We start from the raw sequence: 22,513 nt of genomic DNA, 5'->3' as shown, positions 1-22,513 counted from the left end.
ATTCCAGTGTTATCTAGAGGGAGCACTAAATCTCCTCGCTAAAGAAAACCGGATGGTCGACAAGGACATGAATTAGCTGCAAACCTGCAAGACCACCACATTCCAGGCAAAGGACTGATAAGCTAATTAACATAAGAAGCGAGAGTAAGCGGTTTAGGTAACGAATATGTATAGGCGTCAGTTGAACATTCATTTGTTTTATTGTATAAATATGAGATGGTTCGTCACTTCGGACATGCGCGCTTGTGGTGGAGGGATCCTCCGTGCATCTGCGCGCAATAAACATACCTACTTTATAACTTTTGAGTTAGAGAGTTTAATTCCGCACGTCACTAGTTAGGAGAGACAGGCTCCGTCTAAGCATTACCCAGGGTTGTGTGCAGTTTTCAGAAGCTAGAAGGTCTTGGCACATTTCTGTTTGACAAGCAGAGCTTGGCATGAATATTTTGCTGTGTTAGTGTCATTTTTTGTAAGTTTGCACAATGTGGTCTCACTTTCCTTAAAGTGTTGGGCTAATTACCTGCCATACTTTGTCATCTTTGCTGTATTTTCACTTTGTTTAGATTACAAAAATAATGCAAGCAGGTATTTTTAAAAGCCTGCCATGTTATTCTTTATGGTATTACTTATGATCAATGCAGTCAACCCTTTGCAGCTGCTGAACCTTGGTATATATTTTGGACTGTCAGTTCCCATCAGTGTTTCAATTTGGTATAACATCATTACCACTAGATGGCTCTTACTTTCACAACGAATAGAAATTTGCTTAATTATCTTAATTTTCAAAACAGATTGGGGTTCTTTTGTTGTTTTTTGGTTTGTTGTGGGTTTTTTTTTTGTTTGTTTTTTTGGTTTGTTGTGGTTTTTTGTTGTTGTGTTTTTTTTTCCCTCAAGTGAAAAGACCGTCGGGCTTTGAAACAACTGCTTGGGAATACACTGGCTTTCTAAACATAATTTCTTCTATTTTGACATTTTATTACTGCTCATAAGCCTTGAAAGAACAGCCCCATTAACAAACTCATTGTGACACTGTTTTCTTGAATTAATGTTGAAATACCACATCAGTAAAGCAGCTGATATGGATGACAATGAAAGATTTTTAAATTTTTCTGTGTTTGCGTTTTAGCAACTTTACCATTTTAATTTTTATTTATCAAAAATTTACTAGCAAAGCAGACAAGGTATAGTGGTCCAAAGTTCACTCTTTCCAGGGAACTCATTTAATACTTTATTCAGCAAAATATCAGTATTTCATGTCAGTATTTGATAGTTTGAACACTGCGATTTTGTTAACTTTCTTGACCACCCACTATCTCTGCTTTTAGTGGCCACGAGAAGGTATGTGAAATGAGAACAGAATAGGAACTGCCTGCATAAATTGCAAATGGATTTTTGTTCTGGAATTGTCAGTTATGTACATAAAAAGGCAGCTGAACCAAATCAGTATTGTTCTTCTCCATGCCAATGAAATTAAATTTGGCTCTGAAACAGTTACCAGAACCTGAAAATAGATCTAGGCTTCAATTTTATAAAACAATGTAGATTTTGAAAACTCTAAGCTTCTGATGTTACAATACCATCCAGATGTATTACTGTCTTTTTACTGTTTAACAGACAAAGGTTTATTTGAAAGGTATTAATCCAGAAAGGATTCTGTAATTACAAATCTATGGAGTGCTACATATAGCCATGCTGTGGTCAGTGAGTAGCTGTAGAATCAAATTATTCCTAGAAATTGCCTTCTTCAGTCCTGAAATCTGTAGCCCTTTAAAAAAAGATTTAATGAAGCTCTAAACTATGGTTTGCTTACAGCATTGCAAAAATTATCAGAAACTATATTTACGTACTTGGGTGCACAATTTGCCTAAGTCACTCCTGTAAACGGCACATGAGCATTCTTTACACCTGTCTTTGTTTAGCCCTTATTCTAGAATGAGTTTTAAGTTCACTATATTCGTCTCTGAAAAGCAGTAGGTATACATGCACAGACCAACACTTCCACCCAGCATTTCATTATAGTGTGAAAATATGTCTGCAACGTAATTTGCAACATTGGACATTAGGAAAAATTTCTGCCCTGAAAGGGTTGTCAAACATTGGGACAGGCTGCCCAGGGAGGTGGTTGAGTCACAGTCCCTGGAGGTATTTGAAAGACGTGTAGATGTGGCACTTAGTGACATGGTTTAGTGGTGGACTTAGCAGTGCTGGGTTAACGGTTGGACTTGATGATCTTAAAGGTCTTTTCTAACCTAAACAATTCTATGATTCTATGATCTTGTTTTTTCTTATTACTTCTGCTCATTGGGAGGCTATTGCTAATATAGTTATTTCCAAAACAGCAATACTTCTGAAGCTGTAGCAGTCTGGAAAAGATTATCTGCTTGGTTTTGATTTTGCACATACACTAGTAATGCAATCTTACCTGGCTCAATATCCAGGGAATAGCTGTCAATCTCTAAATTGAGGCGCTGAGCTGCAGCATCACAAAAATCTTCCAAAACGCAGTGTACTGCTTCTGTGATATTGTATGGCACTGTCCTGGCAAATTTCATTTTGCTATTCACAATCACACTTCCGTTCCTGAAGTTAAGTATTTCCAGGTGCTTAAAACCTGTAAGGTTGGACTGGAGGTATGGAAGTAGCTGAAAAACACAAATTTGCCTTTATTTTAACTTACAGTCAATGTCTACCTGCTATTGATTTCTCTTATAGTCACTTTTCATTATCAAGTACACACACCACACACTTATGTCTTTGAATTTAATACAATTGTTAAACTCCACCACCAAATTCATTTTTCTGTTTAGCACTATCTTCTTCTGGACTCTTGCATATTTCTGTATAATGTATTGAGATGGATGGGCAGCAATTTTCCCTGTAATGAAATGCACAGCAGCTGGGGAGTTTATTCATCTGGAAGAGAAAAAAATCACCTTACTCAAGAGCCAACTTTAATTATTTTCAAATGTTCAATCCAGGCAGGTTAGAGCATAGCATAATCGGCATGTTACTGAGCTGACCTGCTGCCCTATTGTACCCGTAGAGAAAATCCATATCTAATCACATTCCCCTTGCTAAGCTATTATATAGTTTAAAAGGCCTAATTTTAAATCTAGCATGTAGACACAAGCCTCGGATGTATTCAGCACTGCTATACTGTTGACGTGAATCTAAGAAAAAGGCAAATAAACTACATGCCAGGTGTATATCTGGAGTCTCTTGAATAAGTAAAAACTCCCATCACTGGCTTCATAAACTCTTTCTTCGTACCCCGAGAGCATGCCAGGCTTATGGATCCTTTAAAAATACAACTTATTAGACTGAATTGTAGTAGGGTCTGATATAGTTAAAATACCGCGCTCTTCAGTGTATTTCTTTAAACTGTGCCTGATTATTGCATGTGGTGTTCATGTTGATTTTTCACCCACCAATTGCATGAACTGTTGTTCTAGTGCTTTGTATTCCAGCGAGCTCCTGTTGAAGAGGTCATCTGAAAAGTGCATGTTGGTTACCCTCAGGCTGAAGAAAACCACTAGCTCTTTGCCTTTGGCCGCGGTTGTCATGGAGCTGGTAGTTACATACTTCGGCGTAGGAGCTGGGGTGGCTTCTGCAGGCTCAGAGATATAACCGCTGCCGTGCTCCACTTCATCTAGCGCTGCTGTGCTCATCACAACGTGGTCTAACTCGGCAGCAATGTCCTGCACTCCTGTCTCAGCGCCATCGGGAGGAACGCTCTCAGATGCAGGCACTGAGGAATCCAGTACCTCAAGGGACTGCTTGATGATCTCAGTGTGACTGTAGGATGGGCTGGTTGCTGCAGGCATTGGTGCTGACGGTAGCATATCTGTAATAACATCTTCAGGCGGTGTGGTAGAGAGATTGCTCGAACCAATAAAGAAAGGCAACGTTTCGTAAGTGCTTTCTGTAACCAAAATGTCATCGCCTGATGATTCTGGTTCATCCATGATCTTAATTGCTGCAGAAAAACAGGGGTAAAACAAATAGCTATTTTGAAAAGCAAGCATAACAAACATCAAGCATGGAAACAATATTCTTGTTGTATTTCCACTGAAACATCTTTAAAAACAAGATTTAACACTATCTAAACTTGAAAATATTATTTCCATCACCAAAGAAGTACTGGAATCAACCACCTCATCCACATGTTTGAGTGATGAGATTTCTGTGGGTGCTGTGTTTATATAAGAGTTACACTTGGTAAATATTTCCTGAGCCATTCCAAAGTGCATTCTCGTTTTGAAGGCACATAATCACAATGTCAGTTTGTATTGACTGAAAGAGTAGATTGCAGCTTTAAGCTGTCTGTTCAGATCAGTTGTAAGCTAGAGTCATTCTGTTCCCCTTTGTGAGAGGTTACAGCTATTATTTGCTGGTAATCCTAAAATGTGGTTACAAAAAACAGTACAGCCTCTTCAGATGCAAACCGTCAATTTACTCCAAAGATAACTGCACCAAGTGAAAGCAAATTCAAGCCTTAAGAAATCATCTGTTGCACCTGAAGCAGCCATTCGATCCAGATGCTGAACTTTTATGAGGTCCCCACTGGGGCTTGGCACATGTCTAGGCTGTGTGATAGCTGTAACTGAAATCCAAATCTAAAGCATGATGAATGAGACTCTGAATTTGGCTTGCAGCTACCTGAGCACCATGCCTTCACAGCAAGTGATGGCCTCCAAGGAACAGACATCTACCCAAACTGACAACTTTGTCCTTTTCCAGTGATATACATATGTGGGTCCTTCATGTGGGACATGCCCCCTGCAAGCAAAACCACTTATCAGCCGATAGGAAAGAAGTTTTTCTCCAACTAATGAACTCTTCTATTCCCTACGCACTAATTTCCTCCCAGTGGCCAAGGAAAGTCCTAAAGCAGAGCGCAGTTTTGCATTGGGCGTAACATGGACTGAAGAAGGTGGCAACTATTCTGTCCATGGCATAGGAGTTGCCCGTGAATGGTCTTTGTGTCCCTTTCTGTTTCCTTGCTTCTAAATGTATGCAGCCCAATCTTCTGCTTATTGTATTGCTGGTTTGTGGAACAAATGTACATTTTTCAACAAGGACAATCTTAATAAGAGATAGCTATTTTCTTGACACTGTTAATTTAACGGCATGTACTAGCTGTGTGCTTCCCCTCTGCAGATACAATGCCTTGATCTAATGTGGATTATTTTCTATATAGCCCCATTCTTGGGGCCACACTTCTTAAACTAGCGAAGAATTCTTCTAAGGCACGTATGTGGTTTTACTAGAATTAGATGCTTGAAAAAAATCTTCTTCCATCTGGTTACCACTTTGCATAGACTTATGTTAAGAGCTGCTACATATATTCCTCCCCCCCCTTTAGTATTTGTTTAATTATGTATGTTGTAGTACAGATATGATGATTCAGTGATAGTAGTGTAAAGAGATAAATAAAATGCATGCTAATAAAATAAGTTAATAATATAAAAATAATGAATATTATAATATTAAAAAATAAGATATAAAATACTAAATAGTATCAAGAGTAATAAAACACATAATAGACCAAGCAGTGTTTAAATTATTGGAGCAGGCTGTGAGAGAGCTAGTTTTACTTTTTGGTTCTGCTTCAATCTTCTTAGAAGCCTTAGGAATATGCCTTTGGGTAGTATTGCTCTCACTTCTAGGAGGCATTTAAAAGCGAGATGCATCCTTTAAGCCAGCCATCTTTGTTCCCTTTTTAGTCAAGAGAGACATTTATCTCACTTGAAGAAAACCATCCAAACATATGCTGGATCTTTTGAAGTACCTATTATCATTCTGTTGACTTCAGAACATAGCAAATTTATGTAAGATGCCTGGTTTCCTCCTGTCATAATTTCTGCTACTTAAATCAACCTCTTAGTTCTTTGTAGCATTATTGAGGTCCAGTGATTTCTGTGATTTCTCTGAGGTGCTCAAGTATTGGACTAAGGACTATTAAAGTTTTCTGAAAAAGGGAAACACTTTCCATTGTGTCATGGTTTGACACTGCCAGAAGGGCGGTGTGGTTCTGGCTCTGGTGAAGAAGGATCAGTGAATTTTACTCTGGGATACCAGTAACATGGTGTTACTGGAGCATCCCTCTCATTCTCGGTTCAAAGGTTTTCCGTTCCTTACAAGTGTTTTGCATGCCTTGGCTAAGGGAAGCACTAGATTTTTTTTTTTTGGTCTGTTCTGCAGGGAAGTGAACTTCTAGAAATAATTTCCAAACATAACCTGGATATGCTGAAAGATCATTACTGCATCTGCTTATTTATGCAGTCACTACATCAATCCCTAGTGCATGTTATTCTGTTACAAATAAAGCCGTCTGAAAGCACAATGTATTTTAAGACTTTTTTTAACAGGTATTGAGTAACATGTTAAATTGTATTTCAGCAAGGTGCTGAGAAATGTCAGGCAAATTCTTGCTAGAGCAGAGTTTATCACAGCAGCAGTGCATGTTCTCATAGCTATGCACGAAAAAGCATTCGAGAAACAAGGTATGGACTACTCTGACAAGGGTAATCAGGGAAAGGACACCTTCCACATTTGCTACTTTCTGGATGGACAAAATACTGCAAGTTTGTAAGGCAATTACCTTGCAGGATGCTCCCCCTCTTTTGAAGACCAGGTTATTAGTTACTGTTACATGTTCTTGCAGGATTCCTCTGTTATCTTGCAGTTTTAAGTAGAACAGCCATCAAAGACAGTTCCTAAATTGTCTTGGACAGCTGATGATTATGGACATTTTGTAATACTTTGACATATTGGAACAAATCACTAGGGGCTGGGTGCTGCCAAGGTTTTCCAGAGACCACGTTTTAGGGGAGGCAACTGCAGAGCAGGGACATGCCACAGCACGTGCCTGTTTTGCCCTTAACTCTAGCTGGCTGACGGTATGTTATTGAAGATCACTCATCTCTGTCAATATTTAGTATCCCTTTCCTGTATTGGATAAGGCAGATTTTTATAGTCAATTTTGTTGCCTTCATCTGCATGCATGAAAACGTCTTCCCCGAGTGCCTCATTTTAACTGGCAGAATATTTGGAAACCAGAATTATTTACATGACAAAAATTCCCACTTGGTAAGAGACTGTATTTCACCTATTTGGGGTTTGATGTTTAGGGTTGAGTTCTAATCTAATATTTATTAGTGAACTCATTGAAATCAATTGAACTGTGTAGCATAAAACCTGAGCAACAGAGATCAGGATATTTAGCTTTACTCTGAGGATCGGGATTGCCCAGTCCTATGGCCCTTAGGGGAAAAGCTTTCTGCCAGATTATAAAATAGTTCCTTGCCTTTCACATGCTGAGCTCCTCCCACCTCCCTCCCACCCTCCCTGGTGGCTGTCCATAACCAAAGTGTACAGAATAACAAGTGAGCTTAGAGCGCTGGTAATTCTGGAAAAGACTGAAGTACACTGCTAATATGAAGCATCTGTGTTGGATGGGATGCAGGAAAAGACCAAGTGCTGCTGCATTATCCTTTACTGCAAGGCCAAACTGGGGTGGTCTGGAAGCAGAACAGGACCACAAAGTGGGTGCAGCAAATTCCTATTTAAAGTAGCACAGTTGTCCTTTTATTTGTTGGTATTTATGTGTTGGTATGTAATTTGCACTGCTGGCAGTATTATACAAGGGCTACAGTCCTAGTCCCTCCAGTCCTAGAGTGCAGCCAAAAAAGAATAGCAGACTGCTGCTATGGAACCTGGGGTTGTGCACACCGCTCGTCACACCAAATGCTGCACCACAGCTTGATGCCCTAATACTTTGTTGAGAACTTGAGATGCTTTTCTCTTGTCATGTCCTTGTGTTTCTTGTGTAATCAAGGATATGGAGAGATTATAAAAAAAGAGCCTGGTGACGTTCTCTGTTTACAAAGCTCTTGCTGTTACTTGTTACGCTGATAAGGAGTGAGAGTCACTTATTAGTTAAGGGAACTCAGAACAGATTTCTTAGCATTAGTGCCTGAGGCATTAATGCAGGATGATCTACTCATGGGATGAACCTGCAGCTCCACAAACCAACCTTCTCTCAGCATGACGACATACACTCTAGCATATGATCGTGATGGTATTTGTTAGGCAGATTAGATTTTAGAAAGAGATAACTACAGGAGAAAGAAGCACTGAAATGACTTTGAAATTGCAGCAAGTTCGAAGCAGAATAACCATATACTTTATGCATTTGGCATATAGCTGTGTCTGTATATATAGTCTATACGTGCACTACAAAGGTCTTCTGGCATCCTCTTATTACAAGCAGTCACTTAAAATGCCTTGAGGGCATACCAAGATGGTCTCTGTGCACGTAACATCTATTTTCATAAGCTGCCAGTTCTTACCAGCCACTGTCTCTCCAGCTTAGGCAGACAGTGACTGACTGCAGAGGTGGTGTTAGTCCCCTGCAAGGTGGAAGTAAATGGGCTCACCTCAAGGCTGCCGAGTGCTTGCGAAGCACAGCACCAGTCCCAAAACCAGGGGTTACTGACTCCTTCTGTTGGTTGCACTAACACATGTCACGTTACTGCTGCAAGACTTGCCTACACGAGTGACATGTTGAAATCAGCAGCAAAATGATTTGCAACTTGTTTTGCCAAGCTTTCCCACTGTTTATGTGAGAATTTGATAAAAACAATCCTAAGGAGTTAAAAACTATGGATGAAGCAAAGAAGACCTAGACATTTCATAGAATCATAGAATGGTTTGGGTTGGAAGGGACCTTTAAAGATCATGTAGTTCCAACTTCCCCATCATGGGCAGGGACACCTTCCACTAGGCCAGGTTGCTCCAAGCCCCATCCAGCCTGGCCCTGAGCACTCCCAGGGATGGGGCACCCACAGCTTCTCTGGGCAGCCTGCGCCAGTGCCTCACCACCCTCATAGTAAAGAATTTCTTCCTCATATCAAATCTAAATCTACATCTACCCTTTTCAGTTTAAAGCCATTCCCCCTTGTCCTGTCACTACATGCCCTCGTAAAAAGTCCCTCTCCAGCTTCCTTGTAGGCCCCCGTGAGGTACTGGAAGGCTGCTATTAGGTCTCCCTGGAGCCTTCTTTCTCCAGGCAGAACAATGCCAACTCTCTCAGCCTGTCTTCATAGGAGAGCTGCTTTGGCCCTCTGATCATCTTCATGGCCCTCCTCTAGACTCGCTCCAACAGGTCCATGTCCTTCTTATGTTGAGGGCTCCAAAGCTGGATGCAGTACTCCAGGTGGGGTCTCAGGAGAGCAGAGTAGAGGGGGAGAATCACTTCCCTCAACCTGCTGATCAATGGAATGTAAAAACCCCAACCCCTCTGCATTTAAAACATTGGGTTTGTATATAAGCCCAATATATATTGGTTTTCAGACTAGATATAAAGAAGAAATGATGAGGGTAATAAAACACTGGAGTAGGTTGCCCAGAGAGGTTGTAGAAGCCCAGTCCCCGGAAACATTCAAGGTCAGGCTGAATGGAGCTCTGAGCAACTTGATCTAGTTGAAGATGTCCCTGCTTATTGCTGGGGGGTTGGACTTGATGACCTTTAAAAGTCCCTTCCAGCCCAAACTGTTCTATGATTCTATATGTGCATATATATATATATATATATACACACATACAATTTTGAAATGGAACATAAAATATGCTTAAACTGGTTCATCATAAAGCAATTTTGTAAAAATTCACACAGTTTGCCTTGTAGATGAGAATTTTAGAGCAGAATACTAGAAGAAACATAGACAATTACTTTATGAAACCTCTAATGCTACAAACACCAACCGTTTAGACATTCTTAATCTCAGCATATTTAGTTTCAGCATACAGTTTGGTCTACAACACTATCATTCAGGTGTAGGAAATCCACAGAGCACAAAATAAGATGCTGAATGCAAATATACCCCCAGAGTAACCATATTGAAGGTTAAACAATGGCATGGAATTAAAAAATGTTGAAAGCAATAAAAAACTCAGCTCTAACTCAGCTACCACTTACCCTCCCACAAAGATGTTCACTGAACTCTGCAGATGTTTTTTTGTATTACATGGATAAGGCAGGAAAATATTGTACTGAGGAGAGTTTTATATCTAAAATTAAACTGCTGTTGGCAAAGATGTGTAAACACGAAATTAAGAGGCAATTTCCTGGGCACATTGCTATATTAAATCTTTGTAATAAGTGTGCTGCATGCAGGCATTTATTCCCAGCTGAGGGAGTGAAATAGAAAGGTTTGACTTATCAGAAAAAAATCAACTGCCATTTCAACAACTTTATTTTAGGTATATAATTAGTTGGTCCTCTTATATTTTTTTTAAGTGAGGGAAACCCTCCTAATTGACCATGAATAAGGATTTATTGTTTGGGAAAGGTCAAATTCTCATGAGACATTTTTCTAGTGGGTTTGCATTAATAAGCAGGCCCAGAAGGTTATGCATTAAGAGGTCCCAGCATTTCATTGCATTCATGAGCTTAATAAGCACTGACATTTCCTATTGACAACAGACAAACTTTCCAAGTCCACTGATGGGTATTGTTCTGTATACAGAAGTTACAGTATTACAATGTTTATGAATATATTTGCATGCATGCTGACTGAAGAAAGTAACTAATGAAGGAAAAAGTGTGCAATTAAGAGAGTGGTCCATAATGCAGGGTAAGAATCTCCTTATGGGCAGCTTTGCTGATATAAATACCAGACTGGTACAGCAAGTAGCTGGATTCAAATTTACACATTTTGTTGGTGCCTGAAATACAACAAAATCCCTGGATGCAGGACTATTGTATATAAACAAATAGATAAAGTGCCAAATTTGCGTTCGAGATCTTTCATTTTAACTAGGGCACAAGTAAGATGAGGATTAAAAGAATTAAGAGAAGAGGATCATTAACCTAACGTGTCACAACAAATGTCTTGCAGCACATAATTACTGATTAAGTTTGTCTTTTTAACTGTAAGGCTAAGCCAGAAGAGCCAGCACAATCTATGGCTGTCATTCTGTCTGTGTATATGAATTCTCCAGAAGTCGGGTTCTGTGCCCAGTGAAACCAACAGAACTCCTTCTCCAGTGAACCTCAGTTGAACCCCATCTCTTCTCCAACTCCAGTCCTAAAAATTCTTGTATCTCTTGACCTTTTTTCCTTAGCATCCTCACTGAAACATTTTTCACAGAACAGCCTGATAGCTGCAGCTCTAGCTCCACTACTATGTAGTACTCTGTGTAACTTATAGAAGAAGCCTTCAGTTTATTCTCAAAATTTTCATACCTTGCAACTGTGCCTCATCGTCATGTTGTCTCCACCAAAGATGCATATAAATGTCATTCTGACATGGTGTCACAAGAGGAGTATTTTCTATCCTAATAAAATACTACTTAGTAATTATAATCTTCTCTCATTATTCTCAGAAAAATCCAGATCTACCTGATATGGAAAGCTAAGAGGAAAACATAAAATTTGCAAAATCAAGATCTGAAAAGCTAAAACACTGCAGAATTCAGGGTGTTGAGCAACTACAGCTTCCTAATCTTGCCTATGTTCATTATGAAAGAATCTTCCATTTACTTCTTTAGTTGGCTCGGCACACTAGCAATAAAGCCTGCCTTCTACTTGGTAACTAGACAACCTGGACAACCCTGTTTTACTGTCTCTCATCCTTAGCTGAGTACTTTGACTGGGGCAACAGATTGTGTGTTTGATTTGGGATGTTTGCTCCCAGAGTTATGACATGGCCCCCATCTCACTTTGGGATCTGTACCATGATTCCTTTTTTTGGAGGTCAGTAGAACTATACACTTCTGCAATGAATGAAGACGTAAAAAGCAAAGAATTCTTCACTTTTCCTCAAAGATGCATAAAGATTAAGAGTAAATCATTAAGAATAAAGCCAAGACCTGACTACTTTTGCTCCCTGCAACTTTTCCCTCGATGCAGCTACTTCTGTGCGGGAGAAGCAGAATGGTGCAGCTCACAACAGTCTCTCTGCCCATAAACTTTTCACTGATGTAAATTAGCTGGTCTTACTCAACTCACACAAAGTTTTCAATACAGAGAAGGAATTTCCTTTATGGGATGTCTGAGGGTTAATATTTTCATTGATCTGACGCTCTTTGGGAAATGCAAGCTCCCTTAGTCTTCATGGAAATCAGTCAGTAGCAAAAAGGAGTCACATCTGCCTTGAGCAATTTCATGTTTAGTCACTGTACCTGTAAGAGTCCACTGACATACCAGTTTCTTGTGCAATTAGAAATTAATTTGTTCTTTGATTATAATTTTCACATGCATTGGCCAAGGCATGGCTGAAAAACAGTAATTTAGATAACCATTTTCTGTTTTATTAAGGAATTCAGTTAGCTCTCTGCTAATGGGTCTCTCGTTAAAGCTTTTGGCATAGTTTTTGAATAAGACTATATCTTTAAAACTTTGAAATAATGCAATAAATACATTTAACGATTTAAAAAAAAACTTTTCCAGCTTCAAAGTAGTCATTTAAGTACAGCAGGTAGAAATACAGCTATAGATATAAAATTAATTGGGCAAGCTTACTTTATAGACCTGTGTCAAATTCATATACCGAGAGACTTCACTGTTTAATGACTGTCTTTGACATTCTCATTTTTCAGCAGTTCTAGAGGATTAAGCATTTTAGAAACACAAAAGTACTTTGAACAGCACAGAAACAGATAGTGTTTAAAGCATCCCCAAAGCTCTGTGTAGCAGTGCTTGACTTCATTTTGCACTGAAACTGCAGTGGAAGTATCTGTGGAAGAGACTGGAGAGCAGTCCATGACAATCCGTTAAACTTGGGTCTGAGCCATCACGCCGCTACAATCCCTCCGCTGACTTCAACATCTGCTGCACCTGGTTATGGTGTTTGTTCTGCCTAAGTTAAGACTCAGAAAAGATGCAGAAACATCCATTTGCCTCAGCCCTCTTCTGACTACAGCAGAAGAAAAGGCAGTATTTCCATAATAATTGCTTTAGGCAGTTAAGAGTATTCACACTCATAATTAAGGGATTACAAAGTTGGATGTTGAGGCAGTATTCCTCCATTTCATAAGAATACTATACAAAGAGGTGTATAATTAGATACCTTGTATAGACAGTAGGTCAGTGGTAGGTTATTTCTCTAACTTGACAAGTCACTTTTACCATTTACAGGACCTTTAACTCTTCTGCTACTCAGATTGCTAGATAAAATAACATGCTAGTGCTCAAGCGCTCTAAAAGTCAGTTTTCTAATTAAAGTCCTTGCTAAAGAAATGATTCAACTGAGATTAGAATACTTTTGTGAAGTAATGGAATTAGTAAGTACATTTACAATGAAAATGTGTTAAAAATGCCAGAGGCTGCTGTGACTATCATTTATTGTAAGCTATTTTGTATTAAAGTTCTGCACTATTTGCTACCATAGTAAAGTCATATTAAAACAGATCTTAAACAAATAACCATGCTAACCTGAGAAGTCTGGACTTGATTGGTATTCCATTCAGTGAATTAAATAAAAGAAGCAAAACTGAGCAGCAGTGAATTTACAAACATGAATAAAGTCTGCAAAGGAATGGAATCAAAGCTGAATAAGAAACATCTCACTTAAAACCATAGCTTCAGGAGGATTAGCCGTTCTTATTGCTGTTGTTAACTGTTCTACAATTAAATTGGAAAAAAATATTTCATGAGTTTAAAATAATGAAATCTGTGTGAAAATAACCTAAAGCTTTACAAACACCTAGAAACATAAAGAAGCATCCATCTAAATGTTGCAAATACTCTTGCATGCCACTGTAACAGTTTTGTAGCACCCCAGATGGAGAACCTGGAATACTACTTTTGATTTATTCTTCAGAATTATTAGGACCAAAATGTGTCAGGTTACACCACCTATCTTTCAGAATTGAAAGTACTCCCCATTCCCTGCCCACTTCCTCTATTTTTATCAACTGTGTGATAGAAAAAAAAAAAGATCAAATTTTCATTGGTGATAGGACCATCAGACAGTTTTGTGGTATTGAAGTTTATTAGTTTGCAAAATGGTAAAAACAAAAGAGAGGTCACGTGATATAAATTCAAGTAATGTGTTGACCCAAGGACCTAAAAACAGAAAGAAAAACATGGAATTAGAAAGTTAAAATCCATGACACTCTTAAAATCTTGTCATTACTTAAGCACTTTAAGATTTAACAATAAAAATGAAAACATTGAATACAATTTTTTTTTCATACTATATAGTTACTTGTATATGAAAACCATGAAATTAATGGAATGGAAGTCACAGAATGAGGAGTGTTTTGTTACTCTAACTGTTGTGCTTTGAATGTAGGTAATCTGTTTTTTCTCACAGCTTTGAAATGGAGCAAATCACTCCATTTATTTTTTTTTTTAAACCATATTGCACTGGAAGAATACATCTCAGTTTTAGTGATATTAATAATGATTTTGGGCCTGATGCTTTCAAGAACTGCTCAGCATAATTTTGATTTTTATTGTTTCACTGTAGAGTGTCAGCGTCTGATTCTGAAATGGGGAATAAGTTATTTAATAGGAATAAAAATGGAAATTTGGGCTTATCTTAATCTAAGACAAGTTTAGTCAGGTTTTGCCACTGCTTTGGACTACATATATGTTCAGGGGAAAGGACTGAAATATATTATTGCTGCAGTATTTTTCCAACTTCAGCCCTTCTGACTTCTAGAAAAATAAATCAAAACAATAGCAAGTTTCATTGAAAGGTACAGCTTAGGAACTGAAATCTTCAGGTATGAAGATGTTTTCTCAGACAACCCTTGATGGGTTTTGTTATGCCAACAATACCTTCGTCCTCCCACTCTGCCTGAAAGCACATCATTCCAAATTGCACAGCAATAAAGATGATTATTAAATAAATGTTTGGTCATATGTAAAATTTTGACTGTAAACTCAGTTATCTGTTATTGACACCACTATTCTACAAGTATTGTACACTACAATACTTCAATTAAAAAAAAAAAAAAGCCAACAAAACCTCCACCAACTGAGGAAGAATGAAAAAGAAACCTAAACATGTAAACACAATAAAATGAAGGAGAAACAAATTCTTTTGCACTGAGGTTTAGTTTAATCATGTTCTTACTGGTGCACATAATGATTGTACCATTCTATAGAACAAAATTAAAACTTCTGCCTCCTGATTTGCACCAAGGTATCATTGCTTGAAATTGTGTTTAGTACTTTCTTCTACATACCTTTCTATAAAGTTGCATTTAGAAAGCGATGTTAAGAACTTATTGGAAAAAAATGCATGTTATCTTCAAACAGAAGTCAGAACGTATTTTTTTTCTTTCTTTTTTTGTAAATTGCTATGTGCATATATATGAGATCTATCCTGGCAGGAGTTTTGCTTATTCTAGATTTTCACAAACACAAACCCCATTAAATTTAGTATAAACATTCTTGAAAATTTGTCTCCATTTACGATTTTCATGTATTTATGTTTGCTAGTTTTAATTACTATGACATCTTTCAAACTGAAGCTTAAATTGGTATTGGCATCAGTGCCATCCATGGAAGGCATCTCAGGTATGGCCGAAAGAATCAAAGTTGGAAGATCAAGCTCTCCCTGTAGGTAAATATATAAAACTCCATCCAGAGATGCAATTCACAGCACTCAAGTTACAATTTGCTTGTAATAGTCTAATGCAGAGAATAAGGGGATATTAAAAATTCCAGGCTGAGCTGAGATGGACTTTCTTACACTGGAAGGATACTGAATCTTCCAAAGAGAGGACTGTAATTTTAGAAAATCAAAATTTTAGTACCATTTGATCATAACACATTACTTCTTGAAGCCAGCATTTCTAGCAAGATCAAGGATTTTAACAAGTGAGGGAAATGCATTTTTTAGGGTATGTCAGTCTCAGGGGTGCCACTTTACCTGACATTTGTTCCAACTGGACTACCTGACATGTAAACTTCATTAGTTTCATTCATTTATGACCTGGCAACGGGTATTCTTACACCCCCAGCCTAGAAGGCTGTATTATTTGTCTTAAAGTATTTTTCTTATTTTACTACTGCATTGGTCACATGATTTTAAAAGCTTTTATTCAGGGCATTAACATATTAAAGTTATTTGTGATACTGGCTCTTCAAATTCTGAACTTATTTCTGCCTTTTTATATTCCGGTTTTATTAGAGGATTTGAACTACTGTATTTCTATCTGAAGACTGTAAGCTTCCTGGAAGAAGTTTTTCAAAGAAAATTAATTTTCTGGAGCAAAGTGCAGTTAGACCACATGCAGCAACAGCTATGTGTCCCTCCTAGAGGGAGAGCTCCTTCATGCACAGTAAGAAAGATGAAGAATTATGGGAGGGTTGTAGGCTTGTCAGGTTTTGAATGTTATCATATGACAAGTACTCCTTCACTTCTCTCCCCTGAGTGTCTATAGCCCTTGTGGCTGCTGCTGTCTTCCTGGGCAGCAGGTAAGAAAACTTCCCCATTTTTCAGCTTTAGATCTTGTCTCTGCACACAGGCAGGAAGATTTGGTTTCAAGACAAGATGGGATCTGAGACTGAAATGTATGAAAGTGTGTATTACATGTTACATCTCACTCGTAGTAGAGGGTTACCGGCAACCAATTAAAATATTAAGTTTTGACTAGCGGAGTGATTTTAAGTCAGCAGTATTATTGTGAATTTGGAGGGAGGGAGAGGATTACTTTGGAGTGAAATAGCACTGAACATAGAAGGGGTCAGTCATCAGGGGAACATTAATAATAAGAGAAGTTATAGCATTTAGGAAACAGGTACTGAAGTATATTTAGCTTTGAGAGTCTAAAATGGCACGTGAGGTACATGAGAATTAGCTGCAGGAGCAATGGAGGTGACTAGCGATGTACAGTGGTGACTGTGTGAAAAAGAAACCCCATGTGTGTATGTAGACTATGAACATATAATAGGTGTGCACACAATAGGTGTAAACAATGGGACAGCAATTGTGTCTGGGGGAGAGACTTAAGAGTAAAAAGTATGAGTGAACAAGTGGCAGAACACTGAGGTATATCGTCCTACTAGCTGTATAGCTAGAGAATGAGGTGTTACATTTTTTCATTATACAAGTGGCCCAGATGATTTGCCTCTGGATAAGCAAATTTTCTTAGCAGAAATATAAATTGTTTTCTGTACCTCACACAGTAATTTCAATGGGTCATTGGAACTACCAATTGGATATAAAGTAAAGTTTCGCTTGTTTTGGTTAATGTGCATTTATATTGCATATTTGAGGATGTGTGAATAAGAAATCATATTTGAAGGAAGCAAAGCTTAACCTTAAAATAAAACTGAACTGAACTGATTGGATAGCTTAATAATTTAAACAAGTGACGTGTTAAATTGGGATGATAGAGAGTACTCTCTCTCATACTTTTTGCTTGTATTAGTAATTTCATTTTAGCATTTTTAAGTATGTTTTGAAGAAGCGATGCAGGGTTTTTTCTACCCAGATTGCTCCTGCTGTTCCCAGCACTGAGCAGAGCAGGCTATCAAATTTTGGCCATATGCTAATCACTTACTCTAATACGTTTAGAACTCTTCACAATACCTGTAGTACTCTGTGTATGCAGAACTAATTTTATCACAGTGAACATCGTATGAACTTCTTCTTAAATCTGACGTGTCCTAATACGGGCCTGCTGAAACTTCTGCATTCAGCCTCATCAGTGAACAGATAAATTTTAGGCCAATCAATATTGCATAATTCTTGAGAAAAGGACATAGCTAGACTTACCTGTTCATTTCTCCAAACATCAGTCTGGAGTAGCATGTCCATGAAAAGCATTCGTTGTACATCTGAAGCAGCAAGCAACAAATGAAAGGGCACAGATAGAAGCTGATGTGGGAGAAAGTTGAGAAAATCCTGTCAGTTTATGGTCAAAGAAAACATAAAAACATAAAAACATGCAAGGAAATAGGAGAGTGCTTACCCTGTATAACTGTTGACGTGAAAAAACTGGTGAGCATTTGTGGCACAGAGAATGGGTGAATTCCGATCCTGGGAACTTCCACAGCGATTCTTGCAAGACATAACGGTTTTCTTTTCCATGGCGATGCCAGTTATGCCAAATAGAAAGCTATGCTAAGCATAGATTGTGCTTAGGCAGCTGGGGATGAACCAGAGGCAGAAAGAATCCCCAAACATGCAGAAAACCAAGGTTTTCTAGATATTGTTTAGAAATCTTAGTGATTGAGAGTGCACAACAACCTTGTTGGGCAGGAGGAAGATATTACAGGGTACCATTCACAACAAGGCTGTGTGAACATGAAAGCAATTATGGAAATTAATGAGGATTTTATCAGTTACCCACACAGAGATGTGACCACCATCTACTCTTCATCAGTGTTTTTTTCTTGCAGAAAAAAACCCGTGATACACCCTACAGAGTTGCCTTCTCTCAGAGCTTTTCTTGAGATCCAGGCTGGTGAGGCTCAGAGGTAGTACAACAATAGCTGAAGTATTCTATTGCTAGGTTTTGTTCTGTGCTTCTGGAATAACTTCTCCAGAAATAATGCTTCCTCCATGATGGTCAAGATTTTGGGATAAGCATTTACCTAGATTGCATAACTTGCTAGTAGCTACAATTAAAACAAATACAAATTTAAATTCTTACTGTTTAGGAAGTAAAGACATAGCATTATTGTTACATCCTTCGTGAACTCTTTTATCTGCTTATACATTTGTATTTGGTTTATTACTGAAATTTTCTCATTTTTTGAAATAACAATCTGTCTAATTTGTTGCACAAGAGGCTTCCTTTCTGAATGGTCATATTGTTTTAGATAGAGCCACAGGAAGACTGCAATGAACGGCAGAAGAAATTTAACCATACAGAAGATATATTGATGAATTAACTCCGGAGGGGGAAAAAAATACCAAGAAGAAAGAGGAATGCTTTGTGAACAGGTGTGTGAACAGGTATAATCTCAGACAACAGAAAAAAAAGCAAGGTTTTTGCACTGGTTGAAAATGGGAAATCAAAACAGCCTAAAATTTGAGAGTGCCACAGCAAAACCTTTTTGAGCAGTCAAATGTTTAAACCACAACATGTGATCCAGCCATTTCAGAACTTTTCAGTGAGAGGTCTGGACATTTATACCAGGATTTTTTTTTCTTTTTTTTTTTTTTTTTTCTTAATTCTATTGCGAAATCTCAAAACAGAATTTGAAATTCAAATGTTAAGCTTACTTTAAAGACAGTACTTAGCATCTTCCTAGTAGTTTTGGGCTACTTCAGGGGGTGGAGTAACTACTATCACCATTTGGCAAGCACAACTGCCTAATCATCACTGCCCTGCTCTTTACTGCCCATGCACAACATTACTGTCCACAATAAGCACAATACTGTCTGAAAGAAGCTTCACACCTGGTCCTGGCTCATTCCTCCCACTGGCTGCTCAAGCCTGACAAATCCCATCCCACACAGCCTAAAACGACACCTCTCACTAGTTTGATTCTTTGCCCATCACCTGTTTTCATTCTGCTTTCCCTAGATGTTGTATGCAGATGTTTGTGTACGTTTGTATGTGTGAGGCTGAGTCTGATTATCTTTTTGGGAGCTGTGAAAGAATTTTTTTATTGCTTTTCTTAGTGACCTCAGGTAGGCACAATTAAAGTAGTCGGTGTAGGTTACTGGTGTTCAATGTTCAGAAGTCTGTAGTAATGTTCAGCCTGCAGTTGCACACATTTGATAATCAATGCAATAAAGTCCATCTGTGAAGCATATAGCTGATGGGGATACCGAAAAGAATCTCGTACTATTTTATTTCTGGTAGCCAGCTCTTCCTTTTGTGGTAAAAAAGAGTAAATTTAAGGTCCTAAACATGCAGTGAAGAAAAATTAGCTTCATCTTCTGAACTGTAGGGTGAGGAAATGGATGGAAATTTATGTAGCAGAACTGCAGGCAGCTGTTTAGACCCTAACCCTCTGTCCAACATTACACAACACCAAGTAGTTTCTGCTGTTTCACACCAGCAACAGTTCAAAGGTTTGTTGTTGTTTTTTAAATCTTGCTAAGAAATGCAGCTATGAAATGCAGCCAGGCACAAAGCGTGTATAATTCTGTACCTGTTAGTGAGGAATTCTACTTGCTGCATTAAAATTAATATTACCAACACTGTTGACTTTAATAAAATCTCTGTTGTAAATGCTGTTAAGTCCTGAATTTCCAGATCAAATTCTGTAAGTTCCTATGAAATATGCAAAATCTAGGGAAAGAAAATAATACAGGGGATGCTATACACAGTACTGCCAGAACTGAAAAAAACCTATAGAAATAGAAAAAGCGTTAAAGAGTATATACTATTTACTCATTTAAGAACTCAGTAAATAGATTTTTAACATCTCTTTTCTGTTATCCATGCAGTATGTTTTGTGTACCATAAGATTTTAAGCAAATATAATAACTACAGCATCCCTTCTTTTTGGGCAGGGAACAATTATTTTTCTTCTGCTACTCAGCTGCAGAGATAATGATGGAATTCTTATATTGTAGTGCTTATTTTAAACATAGCTTGTGTTCAACAAGGAGGAACAAGATAGTGGTCCTTATTTTGGTGGAAGTTCTTTTTTACAGCTCTATATATTTAATTCTGTTTTACAGATTGACAGGTTCCAACCCAAACATGCAACAAATAATTTCTTAAAGTAGTGTTTAAAGGGTCAGTATCACATGCTTACAGGATCAAAACTGCATTTACAGAAGGTCTTCATCTCTTTAAGCAAACTATTCCATGCTCTGTGAGCACAGGCAATAATGGCTTTAGGAAGATGCAAAACCTTTATGTATTTTTTGACCAAATCTCAAATTATACGAGAAAAAATTGTTGAAGAAATCTGTGTCAGTAGGTGGTGAACTTTCCGTTTGTATTATCCTTCCTAAAGTTTCCCTTGGTCCTGATGACATTGAAATTCATTTAAATATGCAATATAGTGTCTCTGAGGATCACTTAGAAACACAGAATCTAATCCCCATTTTGAACTGAGGTATTGAAGTCTGTGTGCGAGTCAAATGAACTGTGGTCCTACACTGTCACTGTGGAACAATCAAGCAAGCTTGAACCCTGGAGCCAGAGAGGTCCATCTCCTGTATCTCTCCCACCCAATGAAAAAGTCAAGCACTAACTGTAATAAATTGTAATAAACAAATTCTTTACAATTTTAGAATGAAACTAGTATTTTCAGCCTAAGTTGCTCTGCATTTCTGGTGAGCCAAATACCCTCTGCTGCTTCTCTTCAATCATTTGAAGCTGTTAGGCTACAAAGTTTTTCAGCTATTTAGCAAGCTGCAAAATATGTGGCTTTATGTGGTTTTAATGACACCAAATCTCTAACCCAATGAGAATGAAAAACGCATATGACTCGTTTTTTCCCCTGCAAATGTAATACTTTACCACAGTTATAATTAATGTTATTTAAAGGTATGCTGTACTGTTATTTAAAGGTATGCTGTGCTTTTATCAGTAGCACTATAAGACCTCTCAGCATGCATTTGAAAATAGTTGTGTTTAACACTTTTCAACATAAACTTTCTTTTCAGGAACATTTGAAAATTGATTCTTATGAGAAGTGATTTTCTAATCTAAGTCATAAGGTATTTGTCTTTCACTTCAGAACCCTGCGTATAAAGGCCAGACTACAGGATGGGAAGTTCTTATTCAGTACATAAACTACCAGGTGCAACAACTTGACCATGTTATGCTCTTCGCTGTCTGTCTGGAGCAGATTAGTGCATGATCCCAAGTGGCCGCTTTTACGTTCTTTATTCTTGAAAATTATCTTGTTATTTACTGGATTCAGAAAAAAGAATGCTATAGACTATACACAGTACATAGGCACTTCCCCCCTCCCACATTTTTGCTCTGTGGGCTCATTGTGAAGGGTGTATCCCCATGTAGCGGGGTGTTTCCGATCAGCTATGTGAATGTTGCCTGTTTGCCTTACGGGATGTGGCTGGGCAGGAGGGATGAATGGGCCCTGCCGCCTCGCTGTTTCTGGGCATGCTCGGTCAGGAAGAACATCCTGAAAGGGGGAGGAGGGTTTGTTACGATCACTCCAAGAGGTTTCTGGAGTGCAGGGTGGGACATGAAAGGCCAAGGACTGAGCAAGGAGGGAGCTGGCAGAACAGGGACAGAATAGAGCCTCCTACAGGAGCAGGGGACTTTCCTGCAGCAGGGAGCAAACTTATGAGCTTTGAGGATGATGTTCTTGGGGATCCAGAAACACTGAGTATGCTTGTGCAAGCTAGTGCATACTGTGGGAATTTTGCCCTGAATTTGTTTTTCTCTGCAGATTTTTTAGTATTGCTTAGAGACTATGTGGGGACTTCAGAGAATCCTGCCAACTTCGATGAAGTCCTTACCTGCCCTCTACATTTCTGTTGAGATGGTCAGTCAAAAATCTGAGACAAAACACATCTGAAGATTCATTCAAGAACCAATTCCTTGCATGTGTTTGTAGCAACCCTAGCATCTTACACAGCTAGCACAGGCCTCTTAGAAATGT

The 22,513-nt window shown here is 38.3% G+C and overlaps 1 protein-coding gene across 2 annotated transcripts in view; it reads right to left on the bottom strand.

Annotated features, from left to right (window-relative positions):
- Window positions 1–22,513, bottom strand: part of IMPG1 (interphotoreceptor matrix proteoglycan 1) — a 66,839-nt gene that overhangs the window by 9,089 nt on the left and 35,237 nt on the right. For both annotated transcript variants that reach the window (XM_056344631.1, XM_056344632.1), the window contains exons 13-14: window positions 3,429–3,976; window positions 2,423–2,642 (exon numbers count right to left, since the gene is read on the bottom strand). In XM_056344631.1, coding sequence (XP_056200606.1) covers window positions 2,423–2,642; window positions 3,429–3,976 — 768 coding nt within the window. The remainder of the gene's footprint in view (window positions 1–2,422; window positions 2,643–3,428; window positions 3,977–22,513) is intronic.

This window comes from Falco biarmicus, chromosome 6, assembly GCF_023638135.1.
Source record: "Falco biarmicus isolate bFalBia1 chromosome 6, bFalBia1.pri, whole genome shotgun sequence".
In the NCBI taxonomy this organism is placed as follows: Eukaryota; Metazoa; Chordata; class Aves; order Falconiformes; family Falconidae; genus Falco; species Falco biarmicus.
This window is presented reverse-complemented; position numbering and strand designations above follow the sequence as displayed.